The sequence below is a fragment of the Eublepharis macularius genome, chromosome 7 (genome assembly GCF_028583425.1).
Source record: "Eublepharis macularius isolate TG4126 chromosome 7, MPM_Emac_v1.0, whole genome shotgun sequence".
Taxonomy (NCBI): Eukaryota; Metazoa; Chordata; class Lepidosauria; order Squamata; family Eublepharidae; genus Eublepharis; species Eublepharis macularius.
Window position 1 is genome coordinate 39,017,593 of NC_072796.1, and position 23,202 is coordinate 39,040,794.

At 42.4% G+C, this 23,202-nt stretch overlaps 1 protein-coding gene across 1 annotated transcript in view; it reads right to left on the reverse strand.

The window, feature by feature from the left end:
- Positions 1-23,202, reverse strand: part of PHACTR1 (phosphatase and actin regulator 1) — a 135,809-nt gene that overhangs the window by 14,250 nt on the left and 98,357 nt on the right. The window contains exons 8-9 of the mRNA XM_054985359.1: positions 8,217-8,272; positions 1,956-2,017 (exon numbers count right to left, since the gene is read on the reverse strand). Coding sequence (XP_054841334.1) covers positions 1,956-2,017; positions 8,217-8,272 — 118 coding nt within the window. The remainder of the gene's footprint in view (positions 1-1,955; positions 2,018-8,216; positions 8,273-23,202) is intronic.

Sequence of the window (23,202 nt, forward strand, 5' to 3'; positions counted from 1 at the left end):
AGCAAGGTACTGAATTGTCTCGTTGCAATATTATTCTGTTGCTCAACCAAACAGCCTGAAAACCTGAGGGTTATTGTTTACTAATGGTGTTCAGAGACAAAGAACAAAAAACATCTACCTATTTGTGCTGGGCATAGTAGTGGGAGTGGAAGAGTTGGGTCTGCCTAAAAAGGAGGCAAGACACAATACAGTGATTTCCTCCCCCCCTTTTCCCTCCTTCTACGCTGACTGGCCACTCCTCTCTCAAGATCCCATTATTTCTAACACTCTGTGCTGATCTGAACCATCAGCAGGTCAACAAAGATGATGACTGAACGGCAAGTAATTTTCTGGTATTGCTTTATAAAGGGAGGAGAAAGATTTTTATTTATGGAATTAGGCTGCCATTGGATGGCGTGGGCTAGCCCAGTTTCATCAGATCTCAGCCTGAGACCCTGGAGAGTTGCTGCCAGTTGGAGTAGAGAAGACTGACCTTGATGGGTCAATGATCTGAATCAGTGTAAAAGACAGTTTCATTTCAGTGCCTTTTGCTCATGATTTGTAGTATCCAATCCTGTGCATCTGTGCACCTGCATTCTAATATGCACTTATTTTGGAGTTTGTGCAACTGTACTTTTTGGAAACTTACTTCTGAGCAAATGTACATATGATCAGTTGAAAACCTTCCTTGCTTTATTTATTTGAAATTAAACATTATTGCTTTTCCAGTGCTTTGCTCCCAATGACATTGGTTGCTGATTCCAGGTTCTGGTAGCCACTTATTAGCTACCCATCTGCACAGAGCTGCAGCTAGAACCTCGGCAGCTGTGGCACTGTCTCCCAGTTGCTTTGGTAAGGGACCTATTTCTCTCTCCCCATTCAGTGACACGTAGAGCTAAGCTACAAGAGACGAATTTCACGAGGAGGAGCACGTGAAGGGAGCTGCAATGTTAACTGGGAAGGTGAGTTATAAAAGAGATTGGAAGGCTTTGTCAATTTCACCTTGCTATAGAGCCAGGAAGAACTCTGCTCAGAGAGTTTGTTAATTTCCTCTTTGCCTCCCTAAAGCTGAGCAACCATCTCCCTGGCTCTGCAGAGAGGGGAAATTGACAAAGACTTCCAATCTCTTTTAAAACTCAGCTTCCCAGCTAACACTGCGACTCGCTTCACGTGCTCCTCCTCGTGAAATTCGTCTCTTGTTGCTTGGGTCTTAGAGTCTCTCTATACAATACTTCTTACACAAGGACGCTCAAGTGAAGGGAGACACAATGATAACCCGGAGGCATAGTTTAAAAGCCAAAGGCTCTGTCAATTTCCCCTCTCCACAGGAGGGTAGTTTGAAAAGACTCCTCAAAGGATTTGTTAATTCCATCTAATTGACAAACCTCTGAGGAACATCTCTGCCTGCTGTCCTTTTAAACTACCCTCTTGTGCAGAGGGGGAATTGGCAGAGCCTTCCGTTCTGTCTTTTTAAACGACACGTCCTGGCTAACATTGCATCTTTCTACCTCTGTCATTACAAAAGCACAAACCTTTTGGCTATTTTCCTGCATATGTTTCTAAAACACAACCTGGGAAATTGAAACAGAGTGTAACTCAGACCTGCAAAATTGGCGACTCTTTGGAATGCAGTGTATCGTGAACTGTGACCCACACTTGGCATACCTCCTCACCTGTTTTTGAGGACTCAAAGCTGTTTATTGAACTTCTGGCAGGCTGCCCTAACTTTCAGCTTGGTGGGCCATGATGTGTGTGGCCCTGTTTCATTTATTTCCAGGAATATCTCCTTCAGCATTTGAAAAGATGTCCTTGGGAAATGCTTTAAGTATTCCTTTAAAAGAATACAGTTTTTATAAGGCATGCTTTGGTAGGAAAAAAAACAACCAGAAACACACACACCATGAAAATGGCAAGCAATTAAACTGTCAGTAGAAAGCTTCCATAGCCCCCAAGAAAAGATAACAACAGCCTCTCACCTTACGTGTTAATCTTCTCTTTATCTCCCGTTTTTCTTCCTGCTCCTCTTGTTCATTCCGTGCTGGAAAAGATTTACAAGGTTCTAGATTGGTTAAACTGAACAGACAGGCAGAATGTGCAAAAGCTGGCAAGCATTTGCAAGGAGCTATTAATGTTTCAGGCCTTCCTTCTAATGCGGAGAAAAGACCTCAGGGAACAATGAACTTTTGCCACCCCACTGTAGACGTGTTTCTTAGTACATCCTACAAAACATCCAAATCCTTTTTGGTCAGGCTAAGAGTCAGCACAAATTTTATTCCTTAACTTAGCTCAGTTTATACCAGCAATTAGGCAGAAAGCCAGGGCTTCCTCCAACATTACCGCTGTGCCTAAGGGCCTGTTTGCTGTGAGGAAAGGGAGGAATGATATTCTAGCACAGATAGGGCAAGCAGTTCAAGATGCATTCTGATGTAAATTTTTACTTTTTATGGAACAGATTTTGGTATGAGTCCCCAAAGGTGTTCTGTATATAAGATCTTGTGTGAGAATGGGGCATCCTTGCAACGATGGCACTTGATCCAATGAACTCCACCTTTCCACTCTCAGCTTTAAGATTATGGTCTGCAAGAATCTGTTTTATCTTTTTTTTTAATATTCAGACTGATGAAGAGTTCTGGAAGATCTGATAGCTTGCACACTACGTGTGTTACTTTGGCTGGACTTAATAAAAGTTATTACCTGGCTTTTGGTTTTGGATTCTTAACTTAGAAGGATCCACGTATGACGCCTATGGGATTGATCATGACATCCTTTAAAGTTTGTGAGTCTATGAAGTTCTCAAGCCAAACCATTCAGCCATCTGCCCAGCACTGTCTATTTTAGCTGACAGTAACCCTCTGTAGTTTCAGGGTCTAACTACATGTTACATTTTCTTTATGTCCTCCTCCCCGAATCTGCATGTGTTGTGAATTTTGCATAGGAACTTAATTCTCAGGCACACATGGGTTTGATTTGGATCAGAAGCATGGAACAAAGGGAGGAGGACATGAAGCCTACCCCCTGCAATATTTTCTCATTTGAAGTGACTCCAGAGAACTGCTGTTTGCCCCTTTGGGGAAGCAGGCATGTAGCTCATCAGTAAATATAGTTTCCCCAGTGGAGCAAACAGTGAGTCCCTGGAGCCATATCAGGTTGGGAAATTGGTGCTGGGGGGATATGGCTTCCTCTTCCTGTGTGCCGTGTTTTTGATCTGATTTGGGCTCACACATGCCTGGGAATAGAACTCTCAAAATATGTCTGATCAGGGCTTTTCTTCTGGGAAAAGAGGTGGTGGAACTCAGTGGGTTGCCCTCGGAGAAAATGAGAGCAACAGACAGAGGGGAGTTTAGATTGCTGCAGCGCGGAGGGCAATCTCAGCTCCCCTCTGTCTGGAGATCAGGGGGTGGGGCCACCAGCCATGTGACCATTTTCAAGAGGTTCCGGAACTCTGTTCCACCGCATTCCTGCTGAAAAAAAGCCCTGTGTCTGATCATGTGGATCTAGGGAGGCTGTGAACAAATCAGAACACGTAGCTAGGCTTTCAAAATGTCTTTCCAGACCTTGTCACTCAAGACAACTGGAGATGCTGGACATTGAAACTAGAATCTGCTGCACAGAAAATGTCTTCACTACCACTGAGCGATGATCCTTATTGCTTCAGTATCAGTGGGAATGGCTGCATGCTGGCTATATGCAGCTATATCTAACTCAAGGAGTTATCTCACAGTTTACAAATTATTATCATTGAAGTGGCCCATGAAAAGGCATAGATATACTTACCTTAAAACCCACAATGACAGATAATAGCTTACCAGGACCCAACAAGGAAATGTAGATAATTATAGCTTCCTGACCTGCATGATACATATTTCCACAAATATCTTTGATCATACTCACATTTGCGGAGTATTCTTAAAATATGTAATGTATGAACTGGCCCCTTGATCCAAAGTTGCTAATAGTCAAACTAGCAGTGATATTTTGCCATGAGTCAGCTCTGCATTCCCTTGCAGAGCCCCCTTTTATGGGTCAAATAAAGCCTCCTGGGCTTTTTCAGGTCTGGAAAACAGCATGGGAGGTAGAAGCTGAAGCCCCTTCCCCATGCCACAGTCCAAAACTGAATCAGGCTCCTGTGATACTTTAGTTCCCAGTAGCTGCCATCTAATTGTGACAGTATGGCTGGATTGTGGGAACTCAGACCCAATTTGTGGGAAAACGTCTAGTTTGTCTCCAAGTAAAACTTGATGATGGATCCATTATTGGTTCCTATTCTGTATATTATTGATTCTTATTCTAGAGAAGCAAGGCAACACTGCACTTTTAATATTTAGCCACCCAGAGACCAGAAACTTCTATGTATTTTAGAATCTGTGCTCACACAGCTCCTGATTTGTCCATCTGATCTGAGCTATGGTTGTAGAGATCATAAGCATCCCCACTCAGTGATGGCATAGCAATCTTTGGGGAGCAGGCTGTTGGGCTGTGACTCTCATTGATTGCGCCTGAACTGGTTTCAGTTCTCCTGAATGGAGTATGGGCTGGGTAGATGAGAAGCAAATTATTTAATCAGTCCAAGCAGGTTTTAGAAAGGGCCTAGGGACCCAAACTCTCTTCCATTTGGCAAATGCAGGTATTCATAAATGGGTGAAGCAGGGATGTGTGCTGGCCCCTTTACTGTTCAACTTGTATTCAATTTGTATATTAATAACATAGTTGAGAATTTATCCAGCCTCCGCTTTGTTCCTCCTCCTTTGGGCCAACAAAAAAAGTTTCTATTTTGCTCTATGTCTGAGATGGTAACTGTGGGGCTCATGGGTGTCTCATGTTCCTGCCCTCATTAGCTCCTTTGTCCCTCATGCCCTTTTCTGTCCTGTTTGGGCCTTGCAGAGCTTCAAAACTGGAGAGGGGAAAAGATACACAGCATGGGATGGTGGTTCCAGCTCTGGCTGTAGCTCCTCCTCTCTACCGTGTGTTTTCTGTACAGCCTGGAGGTAGAACTCATCCACTGTCTCCCTGGCCTGCTTCTAAGCCTCTTATGGAGCAGGCTGCCCATGCTCAGTCCATTTTTCTGAATTCTGGTCAGAATTAGGAGTTTTGTGAGCCCTCAGGGGAACCTGGAACTCCCCCCCCCCACTCAGGGGAACCTGGAACTCCCCCCCCCCAGTTTAGCCCTGGCCAGGCTAAACTGCTGACAACTGTTGGCAGTGCTTGATGCTGTGCCTGCTCTTGCAGTAGTCCTCCTTCTTACTGCTCTCCTGAGAGGCTTGATAGCTGATGGACATGATTGAATGGGGGCCTTAAAGGGCCCAATCTGTGTTGCTGCTGTTGCAGCATTTCTCCCTGTTGCCAATGATCTGGCAGGTTTCCTGCATTTGGCCCAAGTGAGCGTCCTGCGAGCAGCTCTGGCAATATGGGTGGGCCTGCAATGAACAGGCTGTGGTCATTTGTTGCATTGTTGCTCCAAAGTGACCTCTTTAGGGGGGAGTAATGACTATTTTAACCTTTAAAGCATTTCACAACCTGGGACCTTCATACTTAAAGGAATGACTCTCTGTATAATGTTTGTTGGAAGTGCCCTTCTATGAGGAGTTGCAATTATCCTCCAGAGACTTCTGGTGTTCTTTGCAATTGCTCCTACCTTATGGAATAAACTACCTTGGTCCTCAGGTGCACACAGCAACCTCTCTAGTTCACTTTCACAAATTGCATAAAACAACTTTGTTTTAGTGCGCTTTCCTCAGCTAAATTCCAAATTATATTCACAGTGCAATACTTATTAGTTATATCCTTCTAAGTTGATTAAAGTCAACGGGCTTAGGGTTCTACCATATGGCTATGTTGCTGGTGACAAGAATACTGAATTTTTTTTTACATTGATGAGTGTTATTCTTTTAACTCAGCTTTATTGGTTTTCTGTGTATTTTATTTTTGTTTGTAAGCCCCACTGAATGCTCAGATAAGCAGAATAAAATTAAAATGCTCTATTATGTATGCTATTTTCTTACATAACTTGGGGTGTATCCAGACATACCTACAGACAGAAGTTGGTGCATTTCCCCCCTGCAGAGATAACTTGGCTTCCTTTTGCCTTTGCCTCTCAAATGACAAGCATATTTTCCCCTAAAACCAGTGATTGGGCAGACTGTTTACCTTTAAAAAAAAATTTCCCTCAAGCTCTTGGAAGGTTATCTGATTAAACCCTTGTTTGATGGCCATCAGCTGTTTGTCTTTTAACTTGAAGAACTGCTTGGAGAAAGTGGCCTTTTAATTATCACAAAGGATAATGAATTAGGACCAGTGAATCTGGATGTACCCTTTGTTTCCAAAAGGGCAGCTCACTAGAATTGGATACCACTGGCATCAGCTTTACAAATAAAAGCTGTTGTACATCACTGAAATTTATTTTCAAGCAAATATGCTTAGGAACAAATCTCAAAACACTTGGGTTTTAAGTAAGCTGTGTTTACCGTGCTTTTTGAGTTTATGTTATTTATTTAACAGTAATCCTAAGTGGAGTTACGCACTTCTATGCTCATTGACTTCAATTGACTTAAAAGGGCGTGACTCTGTTGAGAATTACATGGAAAATAACTTCAACCAGTTTCAATTGAAATAGATTTGGGTTTTTTTTAAAATGAGGAGGATCTCTCAGATCCCCTGCATTATTGTCCTATTTGAGCCCCAAGCAAATTTTCAGCACTGTCCTTAGTGTGGGGAGGCAGGGGCGGGGAGTTGCTGGTCGGTCTTCTCTCCATTGAGATTGATAAAGAAAATAATTGCAAAGTTCCTCTCCCCTTGTGATCCTGTGCTGTTCTGTGTTTGAAAACTGTCTTTGAAAACTGCAGTTCCCAGGTAAAATTGCATTCCCGACATGTTGAAGAACACATGCCTGGCATCATGCTTAGCTTGGCCCTTAGGCAGAGACAGATATAAAGATTAATTGTGCTTGCACAACAAATCTTCCATTGTAATGATGGACAAAACTGGATTTTGTCTTTATGTGGAGGGGGGGGCTTTAAAATATAAATGTATACTTCAAGAATTTAAAAGAAACATACTAGGAGGTTATTGGTTTATTTGGAAAGCTTTACTTTCCAAAAATCATAAATGGATTTACTTGAATCTAAGGCTACTTCTACACAAGGTATTTATCCTGGGTTCAATTATTTATCCAGGGTTCAATGCTGTTGGGGCTTTCTTTTTCTGGTTCTGCACAAAGCATAGTACAGTTGTGCACCTCCTGGGCTTTCCCCCATCTTTCTTGAAACTACTTTGCTGTGCAGTTTTGAGAAGGATCGCAATAAATCCTGAATGGCTGCTGTGTAGGCAGGAAAGTTTGGATTTCCCTCCGTCCTACCCACATGGCAGCCATTTCCCCCAAAGTAGCAATTTCCTCCCCCCGCAACCACTGGAGAGGTTTCCATCTTTTTTAAATCAGCAAGTGAATATGATTATAGTAATATAATGTTATAACTACATGTGTGACAGGTTCTCTGAATTTCCAGCTTCTTTTTTTTTTAAAAAAAGTAAGTCTCTAGCACCTTTCATAAGATTAAAAACATTTCCTTGAAAACCCCAACAGGGGTCGCCATAAGTCAGCTATGTCTAGATGGCACTTTTCAACAGCAAAGTGAATGACATGTCATTAAAATAAAAGGGACTAGAAACTTACTTTTTTAAAAACGAAAGCTTCAGATCCAGAGCATCCCTTACGCACATTGTTATGATGTTATATTGATAAAAACAATATTCAACTGCCAATTTAAAAAACACACAGAAAAAGCCCTGGTGGTGTGTGTATGTGTGTGGGGGGCTTGCCATTGCTGGGGCACTGGGCCAAGGAAACTCTGGACAGCAGCTGCAGTAGCAATGGGTAAACAACATATGTCTGTCACTATGTGGGAAACATCTTGGTAACTGTGCTACAAAATTAAAGGAAAAGAAGAACAAATTGTAGTCCTTAATTTGGATAATCTTGAATGATTACTTGTGACCCAAATATGTTCTCATTGAAGCACTGTGGCAAATGTGTTGATGCTTGTTATGTGAATGCATTATATAACGGCAATTTTAATCTGTTCCAGATAATAACAGGGCACAAAAACAGGCTGAGCACTAGGAGAGGCAACTGGGAGTGAATGGGATTGCCCTGGTTTGGCTTCCCTGGAAATTGTGCTTCAGGAATTTCCCCCCTTCTGCCCTCTCCCATCACAGCCTTTTGTTTCTAGTTTGCAGGTACTTACGTTTCAAAATATTCCTCTGCTCTAGTTCTTCAGCAGTTGGCCTCTGGCTCAGTCGTCTGCAGAAAAAGCCCAGGATTAATTTTCAGACAGTATCATGTCCTCCAACATATGTTCAGGGATTACTCTGCATCCCACAGTACCAAAATGGGAAGATGACATTGTTCCTATGTACATGGCATGTTTTGATAATATAGAGCATATCTTGCATTGGTAGCTTTATTCCCAAGCAATGGGAAGCCAAACATGCTCTACTGTAATTAGACAGGCCTCTTCCAGCATCACCTCAGGCTAATCAGCTAAGAATTAGATGATGCAGATGTTTTTGCTTAATTTCCTTCCTTCCATGCCTACTTTCCTGAGCTTCATACGAATGACAGGCTTCGCTCTGTACCCATCCTTCCCTATGCTTGTCAGAGCCACCAAACTGTACCCTACTTGTCCTAGGAGACTGTGAAAACAAAGGCAGCTAATAATCCAGAAAAAAACAAGGCATGGTGATCCTGTCCAGAACAATAGTGACTCTTCTTAGCCTCTTAGTCCTCACTTCCTCCCCTGAAATACTTCATTCAGTTTGACCTGCCAGTGTTGGTGTCATTTAGCTGTGTGGTGCAAATAGTACAGCCAGGAACATACATGCTAGAAAGACACAAGAAAAATAATAGGTGTTAGGGAAACAAAAATGGCCATGCAGTTGGCATCAGAAGTTGTTACTCAAATATATATACCCCGGAGAGTGCTTAGATCAGCGGGAAAACATCTACTGGTGGCCCCTGGCCCCAGGGAGGCTCGGCTGGCCTTGACCAGGGCCACGGCCTTCTCAGTCCTGGCCCCTACCTGGTGGAACTCTCTGGCTGATTTTCCACTCACATTTTAAATCACTATTACTAAGCAGTCGCGGTGATTGCAATGGCATTGGCTTTGTGCCTGCATGTTTTACACTTTTAACAACAAGTTCGATTTGCCGTCCTGCATTTGACTTTATACTTTGTATTAGGCACCAGTTTAGTAGCAGGTTTTACAGGCTCTGAAATCCACGTCACGGTTTCATTCCCCCCCCGCTGTGTTACATCACGACTTATTTTGAATAAGAAACCCCGCCCCTCTTGATGCACATTATTTACACATTTTTTGCAGCCGTTACAGCTAGAAAAGTAGCCCTATGAAACAAGGGAATGGCGGGGGTTAAGCTACTAACTCATGATACACAGTTATGACCTTGGTTATTAAAAATAAATGGGAAAGCGCTTGGGGCGCTCTGAAACGTTTGGTCCATTAGATCCACTCTTAGAAATCACCTAAAGGGAAAGGGGTAGGTTGGATCAGAAAAGGAAATGTTTCAAAAGTTATGAGGACATTAACATTTTTTTAAAACATTTTTAACAGTCCTGAAATGTTGCTGCCTGTTATTAATAAAAATATAAAGGGGGAGGTAAAGCAGCAGTGACACAGAGGAGGGATGATGTAAGTAGATAGACATGACTTGACAGATCCATTTCAAGAGGAAATGGAGAGGGGGTGATAGATCCATCACTTAAACAGATCTGTCCATGTGAAAAAAAGAAAGTTTACTCAGCAGAGATCCTAAGGAGAGATGCCAACAAAATGGAAATAGCGAGGGGATAGTAGATATTTTAAAAATTGTGGTGCACAGGGAACAAAATAATGCTGAAACATTACTGCCCCTTTAAAATCCCCCCCAAAGGAACAAAGTGATTGGGATGTGGAGGGTGGGTGTGGTTAAATCAGCTGCGACCAATCAACTACCAAGAAGAAGGGGAAAAGGGGGAGGGAACAAAAGTGTACACACTGACATGAATTGGACCAACTTCGACTCTACAGCTGTTTCAAATGAAAATCGGGGCATGCCCACAGTGAGAAGAATTGGGGACGCACCAAGCAAAGTCCAGTGCAGTGTCACATGACTACCTCATGAGTGTAAAATGCAGACAAACATGGGAAGTGAAACAGGTAGTGAAAATGGAGCAAAGATTGAACGTGAAATGGGCCTCTGTCGGAGGACAACCGGGCCCGTCAGGACCTTGTGTCTTTTCGGCGGGCCTGCGAGACGGACATGTTCTGCCAGGCGTTTGGTTGAGGCCAGTCTTAGTTGTTTAAGAAAAGCCTCCCAACAGTACTCCTGTTAAGGGGGGGGGGGTTCATGACATCCGGCCCCCTATATGTGAAGTCACAGCATGACACCAGCACGTACTCCCTGCCCCCTTATTTATATTGGCTGGGATGATCTGGAGGGAGCCACCCTCTTGGGATTTTATATGTATTTATTGTTGACTCTGATTTTTAATGTATTTAATGTATTTAAATTGTTTATTTGTTTTATGATATGGTTGTAACCTGCCCTGAGCCTGCTTATGGGGAAGGCGGGCTAGAAATCGAATAAATTATTATGATTATTATTATTAAATAGGTGGTCTCCTTTTGAATTGTGGGAATTAGTGTACAAAGAGAAGCAGCAAGACGGGGTAACTAGTGAGATTCTTCCACCAATGTATACAGCTCTTTAATAAACTGGGAAGATGTTCAACAGGAATGATTTTTATTAAAAGAGAAATAAGAAAGTGAACACATAGAGAATATGCACAGCACACACACAGAGCTAACCAGAAAATAGGGAGAAGGCGGGAAAGCAATTCAGGAGAAGATGATAGTTACCAGTCTTGAAGGGAGGAAGATGTTTGTAGCAATGCAACGCAAGCACCCATCGCTCAGTGGAAGAGAGCGGCTCAGACACCTGTCTGAGGGTGGGTGTAGGAACATGCACATGTGGTGGATGGAAAGCAGCCCTTTTTATAGAATAAAACCAACTCTTGGGCAGGATGGTGCCTTTTGCCTATCACAATAACTCAATGGCTGTCTCTGAGGATAAGACAATAAAACTGAAGAAGGCTTGATCAGGCATATCTAAGAAGACTATAGGTCAGGCAGCATGTGTTTGTAACACATGGAGATAGGGACTCATAATATAGCCATATTCATAAGCTTCTCTATTAGCTTGGGGGCCTGGATCGACCACTAACAAAGTGACCACTGTTGGCTCCAAATCTTCTACTGCTCAGGCCAACAGGAGTTGTTGTCTGTGTCTTCTATTGCACTGACTTATTCCTCATCAGGCTATGTGAGACCATTTCAGAGATGCTTGGAATGCAGCTGCAAAACTTATCCTCTGAGGCCATGGTGCACCAAGAATTTCTTTAGTAAAAACTCCATTAGAATGAATAGCAGCACCACAAGAGCTGGGGACTCTTGCTCTTTTCCATTCATTTCAATAGGCCTTCTGCAGAAGTATCCCTTTGGTGCCAGTAGCACAATAATGGACAACTAACAGCCCTGGACCTCAATTTGGCCTCCAGTGAAGCCCCTGATTCTTTACTGCAGACCTGAATATATTTCAGTTGTTTTCTTCCATGAAAGCCAAGACATAGGCAAAGGGCTCTTGCCATCTTCAGTCTGAAAAGCAAAAGAGGCTTTGGCAGAGTCTTCATCATATTCTATACCTCAGCTGCTCACTTTGATAGCTAAGCAACAGGGGAAAGGATGAAACATATGTGGGGAAATATTCTGCCTAAGCTCCTTTTTATGGGGGAGAGAAGAGGGTTAAAGAGCCCTTTTCTGTAGCTTGGACAAAGCCTATGTTGTTAAACACTCAGTGCTTGCTTACAGCCAAGCTACAAGTGATACCTTACACAGGTTGGACACTTGTCAGCTTCCCTCAAGTTTTGATGGGAAATGTAGGCATCCTGGTTTTACAGCTTGGCTCTCAATTACAGCTGCAAGACCAGGATGCCTACATTTCCCATCAAAACTTGAGGGAAGCTGACAAGTGTCCAACCTGTGTAAGGCATCACTTGTAGCTTGGCTCTCATTTAAAAAATAAATGGCTCCTGAGAAAAATTAGTTGCTGATTAGGATTTAACGTTCTTACTAAAACTGTGCAAAGTAAATCCAGAGTAAAAGTGAATCAGGAACATTAGTCTGATTTGGAAGCCACATCTATGAAACAGGATCTAGGGGAGAAATGTTTTATGGCCAAGAATGCTCCACGTCCATGCAGAATGAACTGGTACTTTAAAAATAGAGTTTCAAACAAGTACTGGTTTTCATGATGATTATTATCCTTGTAGCACAGTCAGTGCTACTAAGAAGATGTTTAGCAAGCACACCTTAGCAATTAGATGCACCCCTCCCTCCCCTGCCAAGTTGTGCCTGGGAATAAAAATATAATACTGTGCAGTTTAGCATTGCAACGTGAAGCTCTTTAGTAAAAACAATGTCAAAAACAGTGTCAAACAATGAGTTACATAATGGCTTTTGGGGAGCCTCATTAGAATAGTTTGCAAAAAAAGAAAAGAAAAAGAAAAATGCTGATTGCTCATCCTATTGAGTAACCTTTGTTTAGAACTGCTAAAACGTTTTTTAATCCCACCTGATGCCAACCCAGTGGATATAATAAAATTCTGTATGCCTCAGATACAAAAGTATGTTAACTCTATTTCCAATTATGGGGGAGGGGTCCCCATGTAGGCATGGAGTTGGCATGCCACACAGCCTGCATTAGCTGACTCTTACAGTCCTGGTCTCCTGATCAGTTGGCATGCCACACAGGAAGACTCAGGGTGTAGTTTAAATGTTTCACAGTAAATCTCTCATCTTTCACAGAGCACAACATTCCCATACACTCTAAGTAATATTCTCCTACGCTTAGAAGCTCATGATGTACCTTTCACTATGCTTCATAGATAAGACAAAAGCCTGATCACAGCATATTTGCTTAGTTGGCTGTGACTGGTTTGGAATGTGTAACTGTTGCTACAATTGTTGCTATAGACAGCTTCTTAATAAAACTCTCGCCTCCATGTTGGAGGGGCAGACTTTGCATCTGGGTCTCGATCTCGTGTCGTTACTACACCCCATATTTTGGCAAAGCAAAAACAAAGGGAAACAAAGAGACTTGAAAGCCATACGTCAGAGGATTGTCATGAGGATAATAACAACACACTTTGTAAACTGCTCTGAGTTGGTGTTAAGTTGTCCTGAAGGGTGGTATATAAATTGAATATTGTTGTTATTGTTATTATCCCATTGTCATTATGATGCTCTCTGGGCAGCAAATTCGTTCACCACTTAGGAAGACTGCAGCCAAATAAATCACCCTAAAGATAATGAGTGAAATTATCTTGAAACAAATATAATTGATAGTTTTCAGCATTACCACTTGCTCAAACTTCTGTGTGCAGAGCAACAAAGAAGGAAGAAAAAGCTGTAAATGGTGCCCTTCATGCAACATTCTTAATTGTAGATCATTTCAATTACTTCTTTTTTAGCTACAGAGATTAAGATGGTTCTACTGTAGACATGGGCACAAACCAGAAAAAAAAGAATCATGGGGTTTGTGGTTCGTGGGGTTTCCATGAACCAGGAACCACAAACTGGCACGGAACTGGGCCCAGTTATGAACCAGTACGTGGTTTGTGGTTCGTGGGGTTTAAATGCCCCTTTCTGGCAGGGAAAGGGGCCTTTAATCGTTTAAAGGGCCTTTTCCTGCCGCTTGCAAGGGGCAGGACCCTTTAAACAATAAGCTGGCAGGTGGGGGAATCCCCCCCCCACCTGCCAGCTGATAGTTTAAAGGGACCTGCTGCTTGCAAGCAGCAGGGCCCTTTAAACTTCCCAAACCCCAGTGCCCCCAGGGAAATGGCCATTTAAACTAGCCCTTTAATACAAACCAAACAAACGAGTAGTCCAGTTCGTGGAAGTTCACGGAAACGAGCTTTCATGAACCCTGGTTCACGAACCACGAAACTGGTTGGTTCGTGGGTTTTTTGGGTTCGTATTTAGGTTTGTGCCCATCTCTATTCTACTGTAAACCTGTGAACTGATCAAGCTCAAGGAAGGCAGTGATTTATTAGTTTGCATTCTTCAAAGAAATCCTAGGTCAGACTAGCCAAAAGGCCAGGAGAGCTGTGTGAATTCACTGCTTTTTAACCACTGAAGGCAGCTATAGGGCTCTCCAAGTCAGACGGGCAAGAGGGGCAAAGTGAGTATTTTATCCCTTTCCCCCCACACACTGATTTGAATAGTTTTCTTGAAACTGATATAAATAACTTTATCATGCCTGTATTTTTGCACTGTGAGTCTAATAGGTTCCTCAACTGCTTTGAAGGTTTGATTTAGATTTTTAAAATAGTCTGGGGAACAAGATTAAACTTCCCCCCAAGTACCACTTCCTTGTCCTGATTTCTCCAAGCACCATTTCCTTGTCTCCCCCAGCAGCTTTTAATCATGGGTGATTCATTCATGGAACTCCCACTCTGATGTCTAGTTCAAAAAAGTTCATAAAGGTGTAGGGTTTTTCAAGGGTTTTCTGTGCAATTCTTCGATGGGGCATTTTGGCTGAACGAAAGAACACAAAAACTTCAAAATGCAAAATATCAAAAATAAAATTTCACACACTGAAATACTTGACTAATCTAGCTCAAACCAAATCTCTCAGGCCAGAAACAACAATGGTAATATATTCTAGGTCAGAATGAAATAGTCACCTTTTTTTTTTGAAAAAAATACTTCATCATAACAAATCAATACATTTGGAAGAATGTTTCCAATAATAATAAAATTTTTAAATTTCCTTTAACCTTTCTGCACTGTTGGATCTGCAACACAGAGAAGGAAAACGTGTTCTATATTCCTTTGCGTTATACTGAACAAGATCTTGCAGATCTATAATACACAATTGATAGGGCCAACCAATATTCTTAGGCCTGGTTTGATCTGTTGCACACCAGCAGAACCATTCTGAACAGTTATGTCTTTCAAACCCATTGAACTCAACAGGCTCAGAAGGGTGTAATTCTGCTTAAGGTTGCCCCATCATTTGCAGAGGAAGCATTTTTTAAAATTTCACTGAAAAGTTGGGTATCTGAAGCATGCATCAAATTACGCTTGTGATGTTGAAAGTTTTACCACGATATTGCAAACTAACACCCCATGCACAAGATTACATTTCTTCCCTTTGGATAAGTTTGCAGTAACTTTTCAATGTGGCTAATTATTCACAATCATTTATGCAGTTTTGTTTTGTTCCTTTGCCTGTAAGTCTGTATTGACTAAAAAGCAAATATTGTATGACTAGCAACAAAGCCCGTTGTGGGAAAAAATACAGTGGGCTCTAGAAAGGGGAGGGTGGACAGGAGGGCATTTCCTCCTCCTCCGTCACTCATCCCGGCCGGATGAAGGCGGGGGGTGGGGTCGGGCAAGCATGGCCACCACATCTGCGCCTGATCATGACCAAGTGAAGGGGGGCGGGCATTGCCACCTGCTCCACACCTGATCCTGGCTGAGTAAAGGGGGGGGGCTGGCATTGCCACCTGCTCCACTCCTGATCCTGCCTGGGTGAAGAAGGAGCAGGCATTGCCTCCTGATCTGCACCTGATCCTGGCTGGGTGAAGGCAGGGGTTGGGAATTGCTACCTGCTGTGTGCCTGTTCCCAGCCAGGTGAAGGGGGGTGGGCATTTCCTCCTGCTCTGCGGCTGATCCCGGCCAGGTGAAGGGGGGAAGGCATTGCCACCTGCTCCATGCCTGATCCGAGCTGGCTGAAGTCAAGGGCAGGCACTGCCACCTGCTTCGCTCCTGATCCCAGCTAGGTGAAGGTGCGGATGGGTATTGCCGCCTGCTCCACGCCTGATCCCAGCCTGGGCTTCCCACCATGGTGTGCTCTCTGGTGGTCTAGCTGCCACATCTGGGCTTCTCTCCACAACAGTGCCCTCTGGAGGCACACCAGGGTAGGAAGTGAGTTATCTGGAACACGTTTAGCCTTTTATATAGTAGGATGCCAAGAAATATTGACAAGAACATCTACAAAATCTGAATCTAGTCTTTAACACTTAGTGAACTGACAATTTTATAACTTGAACAAGTTTGTGATTGCCTAATTCTTTATCAAGGAACAATTTCCTTAATGCAACCACAGAGAGGTTATGAATGAATGAAGTCACTTATTTTATCAAGAAATGAAAAGTGATAATAAGCAAGGAAGCACGTGATATTTTATTAAAGAATTATTGCAATCCTTAAGGTTTTTCAAAACTTACAAAGACATCTATTTTTCCTGTCCTTTTCATGATCTATTGAAAATAATAGCTTTTAAATATTTTTTATCAGGTGGCATTTGCTTTCAAACTTCACCCTCCTCCCCCCATATATGAAGTATGCTCTCCATATGTCATACCTTCATTGATATCATAAGCATGAACCAAGGAGTGCCTGGGATACTCGCTCAGCCACAGTCCACAGGGCATTGTAAACATTTGAAAAAGGGAGGGAGGATCAATCTGATCAATCCTTTGCAACAAAAAAAATCAATGCTTTGTGTGGTGTTACTGGGTTTTGAGGTTTCCGTCTGAATCCAGCACCTTGGCCTATTTGGCCCAGCTATCAGTTGTTTTTGTGGAAAGCAGTCTGCAGTGGCCTACCTTGCTGACCTGACTTCTTGATTAAGACTTTATTTCCTCCATCTCTGAACTTAAGGTTGGATGGAAGAAATGGGTGGCAGTGATCTACCAAGGGTACAAAGGTCTCTTGCCCCCAAAGCATTCTTGAAAACCCAAAACCCAACCCTGAGGACCCAGGGACTGGTTACAACCTTTGAAATGAAATCCTGCCCTCAAGTCATAGACTTATGGCTACCTCTGGTGGGGTTTTCTTGGCAAGAGACTAACAGAGGTGGTTTGCCATTGCCTGCCTCTGCAACTCTTAATTATGAATGTAAGTGCACTTGACCATGTAAGCTGCTGTAGGGAGCTCATTGGTGCGGAGACCATACAGGCGGGATGTTTTGAAGCAGATTAGGGGCAGAGACAGTTGTTCCGCCATGGAAGTGGCATTTGCATGCAGGCACTATATGGTAAGTGGAATGGATTAGGGTGTCTCTCTCCTGCTTACAGAATGCCACAGAACGCCACACTACTGTTTGCAAAGCATTTGCAAAGCCAAAACAGATCTCTGGATTACCAGTTATTCTTGATTAGAAAAAGGGAAAATCTTTTGTTGATTCTATATGATAGTCTTGAGAATCTGTTTATAGTACTAAATTAGGTCAAGCTGAAAACTCTTATTTTGTTCAGATTAAAACAGAAAATACTGTGCAAAAACATAATTCAGACAAATACATTAAGATTCTAAGGACATCATAAATAAACTGAATGTTCCCCATTGTAAATAATAGTGAGATTATGATGTCCTTAGAGTTTACTCTATGGCAGTTGCCTTCCCTCCCAAAAGACAGAACATTTAGAGAGATTTCAAAATAAGAAATAATAGACAGCTCATTCCTGAAACACCTGGGCATAAATAGGTATGGTGCATAGCTTCCCTCCCATTGTGGGGGCTGGGTGCATATTTGCCACTGCAATCCAACAGAAGTCCTTTTACACACAGCATTGAATTTGGTTATGCTAGAGTCAGTCTTCATACAGGAGTTTATAAATTAAGTTTCTGACTAGGAAATGTCAAAGCAGAATGCTACTAAAATTTACAGAACACTTATTGTTTGCTCTCTAAAAGAATGACACTTTAGGAAAATAAATGTCTTTTGAGATTTGTGGTAGAATGATTGGTTTATTTGGCTGAGGTCCAGAAGCTGAGTCTGAATTGAGTTATTGTTACAGAATGTTCAGTAGATAAATGCCAGAAAACATCTCTGTGTGTATGTTCAAGGCTGACAATGCGCCCATATATTTCGAAAGTCTTGATTTTTCTCCTGGTTTTTATGATTTACATGTAGGATAGATAAGTGCATGTCCTTGCATTAATCAAGTGATTTAGGATTGCTATTACCAGCAGCATTGCTCCCGATAGTTATGGAAATAATAACCATTAAAAAAATAGCATCAGCATAAAAATAATTACACTACTTGCACTCTGATCCAGATATGGGTATCTTGGGCTGATTCTAATGTGGTGTTTCTGTGGATGCAAGGATTTCTACCCACAAAGCATGACTTTTGCAGCTCCCTTGTCCAGTGGCAGCCTGAAATGCCGCTCCAAACCCTGTTCTTGCGGGGCTCAGGAGCAGGACGTCAAGGGTCATTTCAGGCAGGACCGGAGCCACAGAAGTCACATTCTTTGTCCCCACAGAACTCTGGGTTCAATCCGACCCCTTGTGTGGAAGCAGGCTTCCATACATGGATCACTTGCTGGTTCACAATCTGTGGATGTAAATCAGATGTGCATCCAAATATAGAGTAGACTCTTCTTCTGAGTATGGATGTTGTCTCTCTGCACTGTGCTGTTTCAGTGGGATGCTCACTCTGATACACATCCCCAGCTACCTTCTGGGGCAACCACTCCACTGCAAATACTATTTTTACATATGAGAAGAATTGGACTGAAATATATATTTTTTAAAGTTTCTATTTTGTTTTGCTCTATATAATTATTTTAGGGGTTCACTACACCTAAAACAGATTAAGATGTAGAGAAACAGACAATAACTGAAATTGTGCTCTACAAAAAAACCCACAATGGAGTGAGCTAGAGGTAATTTTGACTATATAAACACATCCTGAAGGCCTTAGTTGAAGGCGAAAGGGGGTTTCTCCTGTTGGAGTGGTGCTTGTGGATTCCATTCTTTTCAACATCTTCATCATGGAGAATTCACACATATAGTTTGATCAAAATTCCTCTTTGGAGCACAATATGGATGCAGGGTTTCATAACAGACTTCTGTAGTCCAGTATGGTTTACCTGATAGCCAATATAGTATGCTGGATTCAAATCTTCACTTCCATGAAGCTCACAGGGCAACCACTTATCTAAGCCCAGCTGACCTCACAGGGCTGTGTAAGGATAAAATGAAGGAGGGAAGAACTTTGTACACTGCTCTGAGCTCCTTGGGAGAACAGTGGGATAAAAATGTACTAAAAAACTATAAATTCTATGCAAGTGAAGGCTACAAGTCTACTTTTCAACATCTTGAAAATATTATTGATGGGATACCTCTTCTTCTCATTAGCAAAAGCTAGCAATAAAATGCTAGCATCACAGAAATAATGAGGAAGAAATATTCTCTCCTTAGGGCACTAATACAAGATCTTTGGGCAATATGTAATCTTCATCTTTGTTCCCCATCCTCCCTCTAAGGAAGCTGAGGCAGCATTCATGGTCCCTCCCTCATCCCATTTTTATCCTATGCGGTTCAGTTGAAACAATGGATTGAATCCAGCAACATGTGAGTGGAAAGGATAAAGTACTTAGCACTGTTCCACTGGAAAACTAACAGCACATGGTCTATTGCAACCCTTCATTGAGGTACACCTGATTTCATCAAAATATGCCCTGCGTTATGTCTTGCAGTACAGGAATGAACATTTAGATCCAATAATTAGCACAAGTACCCTGCAAGGTTTATTTTTAGTGCTTCAGTTTGAGCAAGGGCTGTTGCACATAGGCGAATATGCTCCATGGAATCCGATACGTTGACTGACTCAAAGGTTACCCACTAAGCTTCATGGCTGAGAAGGCATTTGAACTCAGGTCTTCTCAGTACAAGCCTATCTATCCACAACACCACAAAAATTCTCTTTTCAGATTGTTCACGTTTCTCCTCACCCTTCTAAGATAGAAGAAAATAACCATGTTCATGTCATCCGGAGATAGGATCAGAGAGCTATCTGCCATGATCAAGTGGTAATCCTGCAGCTACTAGACACCATCTACAGTGGAACTTTGCCACATTCAAATAAAAATTATTTTCCAAAGGATGCTGCTCTTGCAGCTGAAAAATAACAACTGAAAACGTTCAGTAAATAAAGAAAAGTTCTCATTTGGATGTTTTATGTTTCCCTCCAAGCCTACTGTGAAAACCTTTTGTGCAGTTAAAGACAGTGAGACAATTCATGGCACAGTTGGGGAAGCCACTAGTGTGCAAGGAAGCAGCAATGATGGTGTCATTGTATAATGCCAGGGCTGCAAAGGCAGTGACTCTCAGGTTGGCACTGGCATGGTCCTCCACCTGGCGATGTATTTGCCTCTCAGAATTTTCCTGCAGAATCAGACAGGGAGAAGCTGATGGAGAAGAACGGCAATCAAAGAGGCAAAGCAACAGCCAACTTAGAGCCGGTGAGGTCTGGCTAGTGGTACAATATTTCTATACACTTAATGCTTACACAGAAGAAATTCTGCAGGTGCTGCCTGCCCTGCAGGAATGGGAAAAGACACACTGGCTGAAATTCTCTATTCTGGGCAACCAATGAAAGGTGCAGGTCCTGTCATCAGGGATGAATATAACTTTATTTCTTTTAACAAGTAGTGTCTCTCTCCTGGGAGATCTCAAAGCAGATGATGAGAGGTACCACTTCAGCTGCATTCTTACTGGGACCCTGTACCAGCCTGCAGCAGTTTATTTTCTCTCCTGCTTTGGCTTGGCTCTGGTAAGTCTGATACTGGTTACATCCAAGATCCTTGTCCTGTCTTAGGAGTTGAGGTTTCATTCTGGCCTCTATCTGTCAACAATGAGGCACAGGTTATGGAAATCTGACTTTTGATGGATGGGCTTGAGTGGCATGTTTCCGTAGACATTAAATCTTCTTTTACAGGCATGAAGGATGACAGGGAGCTACGAAGAAATATTTCACATTTGGACAGCTTTGCAAAAGAGTCAAGGGTAGCTAAATAGCTAGAAAGTTGTCCTGATATCAGGACAACTGATCATTATCATTATCACTTTATTTTCCACCAGGCTTTAACAACTATGAAAAAATGCAGCTGGTTAAACAATACATTTTTTTTGTTATGTTAATTAGCAAAGCAGATTTAATAAGCTGTTGTATTATCTAAAAGTGACTTGACTCGAGGGGTAAACTCAGTATTTGTTAAATAGGATTCTACATTTATAAAAACTCTATTTCAGTAACATTTGGCATTGGGGTTTATCACAAGAACCTCTTGAAAAAAAACATATCTGGGAAGCTTTCTTTGAAATGCTTTAAGTTTTAAGGCGGGAGATGCTACACATGCAAAACTATTTCTCATTTATGTTTTTTGTTCTCTTCAAATTTTGTTGCGGTCATCCCAAATACAGCTACCTAGTATGCATCTCCTATTTTATGTAACGCCACCTGCTAGCATTTACTTTTCTCACCAGAGGAGAACACAATTTCCTGCTTCTGGGTTTGTATCACTGCAGCTGCTATAAGTTTTAAAGAATCACATATATAGTGGAGGAATTTGAGATGGTGAAATTGCCCAGAAGCTTCTGGTATTGTAAATTTCACTCCTGAGAGAAACTATGTTTTTAATCATCATAGGAGGTTATGTTCAAATATACATTTGTCTTTTCATGCTTTAACCCCCCACCCCTATTTATTTTTTTAAAAAATCAAATGTGCTTTAGGCAAGAGCCAGCATGGTGTAGTGGTTAGAATGCTGGACTAGGAACTGGGAGGCCCAAATCTGAATCTCCGCTCCTCCGTGAAAGCTTGCTGAGTGACCTCGGTACAGTCTCACACCCTCAGACTAGCCTTCCTCACAGGGTTCTTGTTGTGAGATTAAATGGAAAAGAGGAGAGTGATCAGAGCCACTTTGGATGTCCACTAGGGAGAAAGGTGGGTATAAACAAAAATTTTAAGGAGCTGCAGGAGGACATTTTTCAAAAAGTACCCATGAAAGTCACACAACAATGTACATGTGTCTATTGCAACCAGGCTGGTCTTGATCTCCTGCCTTACTTTGATTTTTCACAAGTTTTGCTTGAAGTACTATGAGAATCCCCATTCTTGGAACATGTCCTAAGCCAGGAGTTTGCCACCTTGCCAGATCTAGGACCTAACTTTAACTCTAGGGGGCAGCAAGGGACCCACTGAACTGTAAACATGTGGCAGGAAGCTTTATGGTAATACAGTCATGTGACAGGAAGAGGCGATGCCAGAGTCTCTGAATGGCACTAAAAAGGAATCTACTTAAACACCAAGTCTCCCGACCTCTCCATCCCATTGCTCCTTTTGTCCCGTATGCAAAGAAAGGCAGGACGCATGGCATCCTGCACTATGTGCACTATCCTGCACTATGTGCACTATATGTGCGCTAGCAGCAGCTCTTTCCAAAAAGTAGCAAAAAAAGGCAGTTCTTATAAGGGCTGTTGTAATCCAGCTGGCAGGGCTTTGAAACCCACTTGCTGGGTAGAAGACTACTAGTCTAAACTGTACGGCTTGCAGGACAGTTTAGACTGAGGGCTATGGAACTGAAGACTCCCCAGAAATCATGAGAGATGGGGAAGAGAGAGAGAGAGAGAGAGAGAGAGAGAGAGAGAGAGAGAGAGAGAGAGAGAGAGAGAGAGAGAGGTACATTTTGCACTCGTTTTTTAGAGCGCGTTTGTACCTGCTCCACATCCCATGTTTGCAAGGTTTTCACACTTAAAAGCAGTCATGGGATGCAGTCTCGCTTTTTGTCCGCTGTATCCCCGATTTTTCCCCCTGCGGACATACCCCGATGTTTTTTTAAGTTCGCTGCCGACTGGCAGCTGGCCCGCATTTTGCTAATGTGAACACTTTTGCCTCCTTTTTGCTTCTCTCCCCCCCCTCTCCTTTTCCCTGGGAGCTGATTGGTTTGTGCAGAATTAACCACTCCCACCCTCCTCAGCTCTCTGAACTCCTTGTCCATCATTTTTTTTAGTAAAGCGAGCTGAGGGTCATAAGGCTGCTTCTTCGTTGGTTTCCTTCCTCCCAGTATGCATGCTGTTTTATTTTTTTTCAAAAGCCAGGAATGATTCCTAAGCTTGCTGCTAATTCCCTGCTAGCTTTAAAATCAAGGAAAGTGTTAAATAGCTGCTTTCTCCTTCCTCCCTTAGGGTATGCACACACATTCTTTTTTTTTTTAAAGACAAGAATGGGTTGCAACATTGTAATGTTCCTGCACTTTCTTCCTGGCTTTAAAAGCCAGGAAAGGATTAAACGGCTGCTTTTCCCTCCCTCCCAGGCAT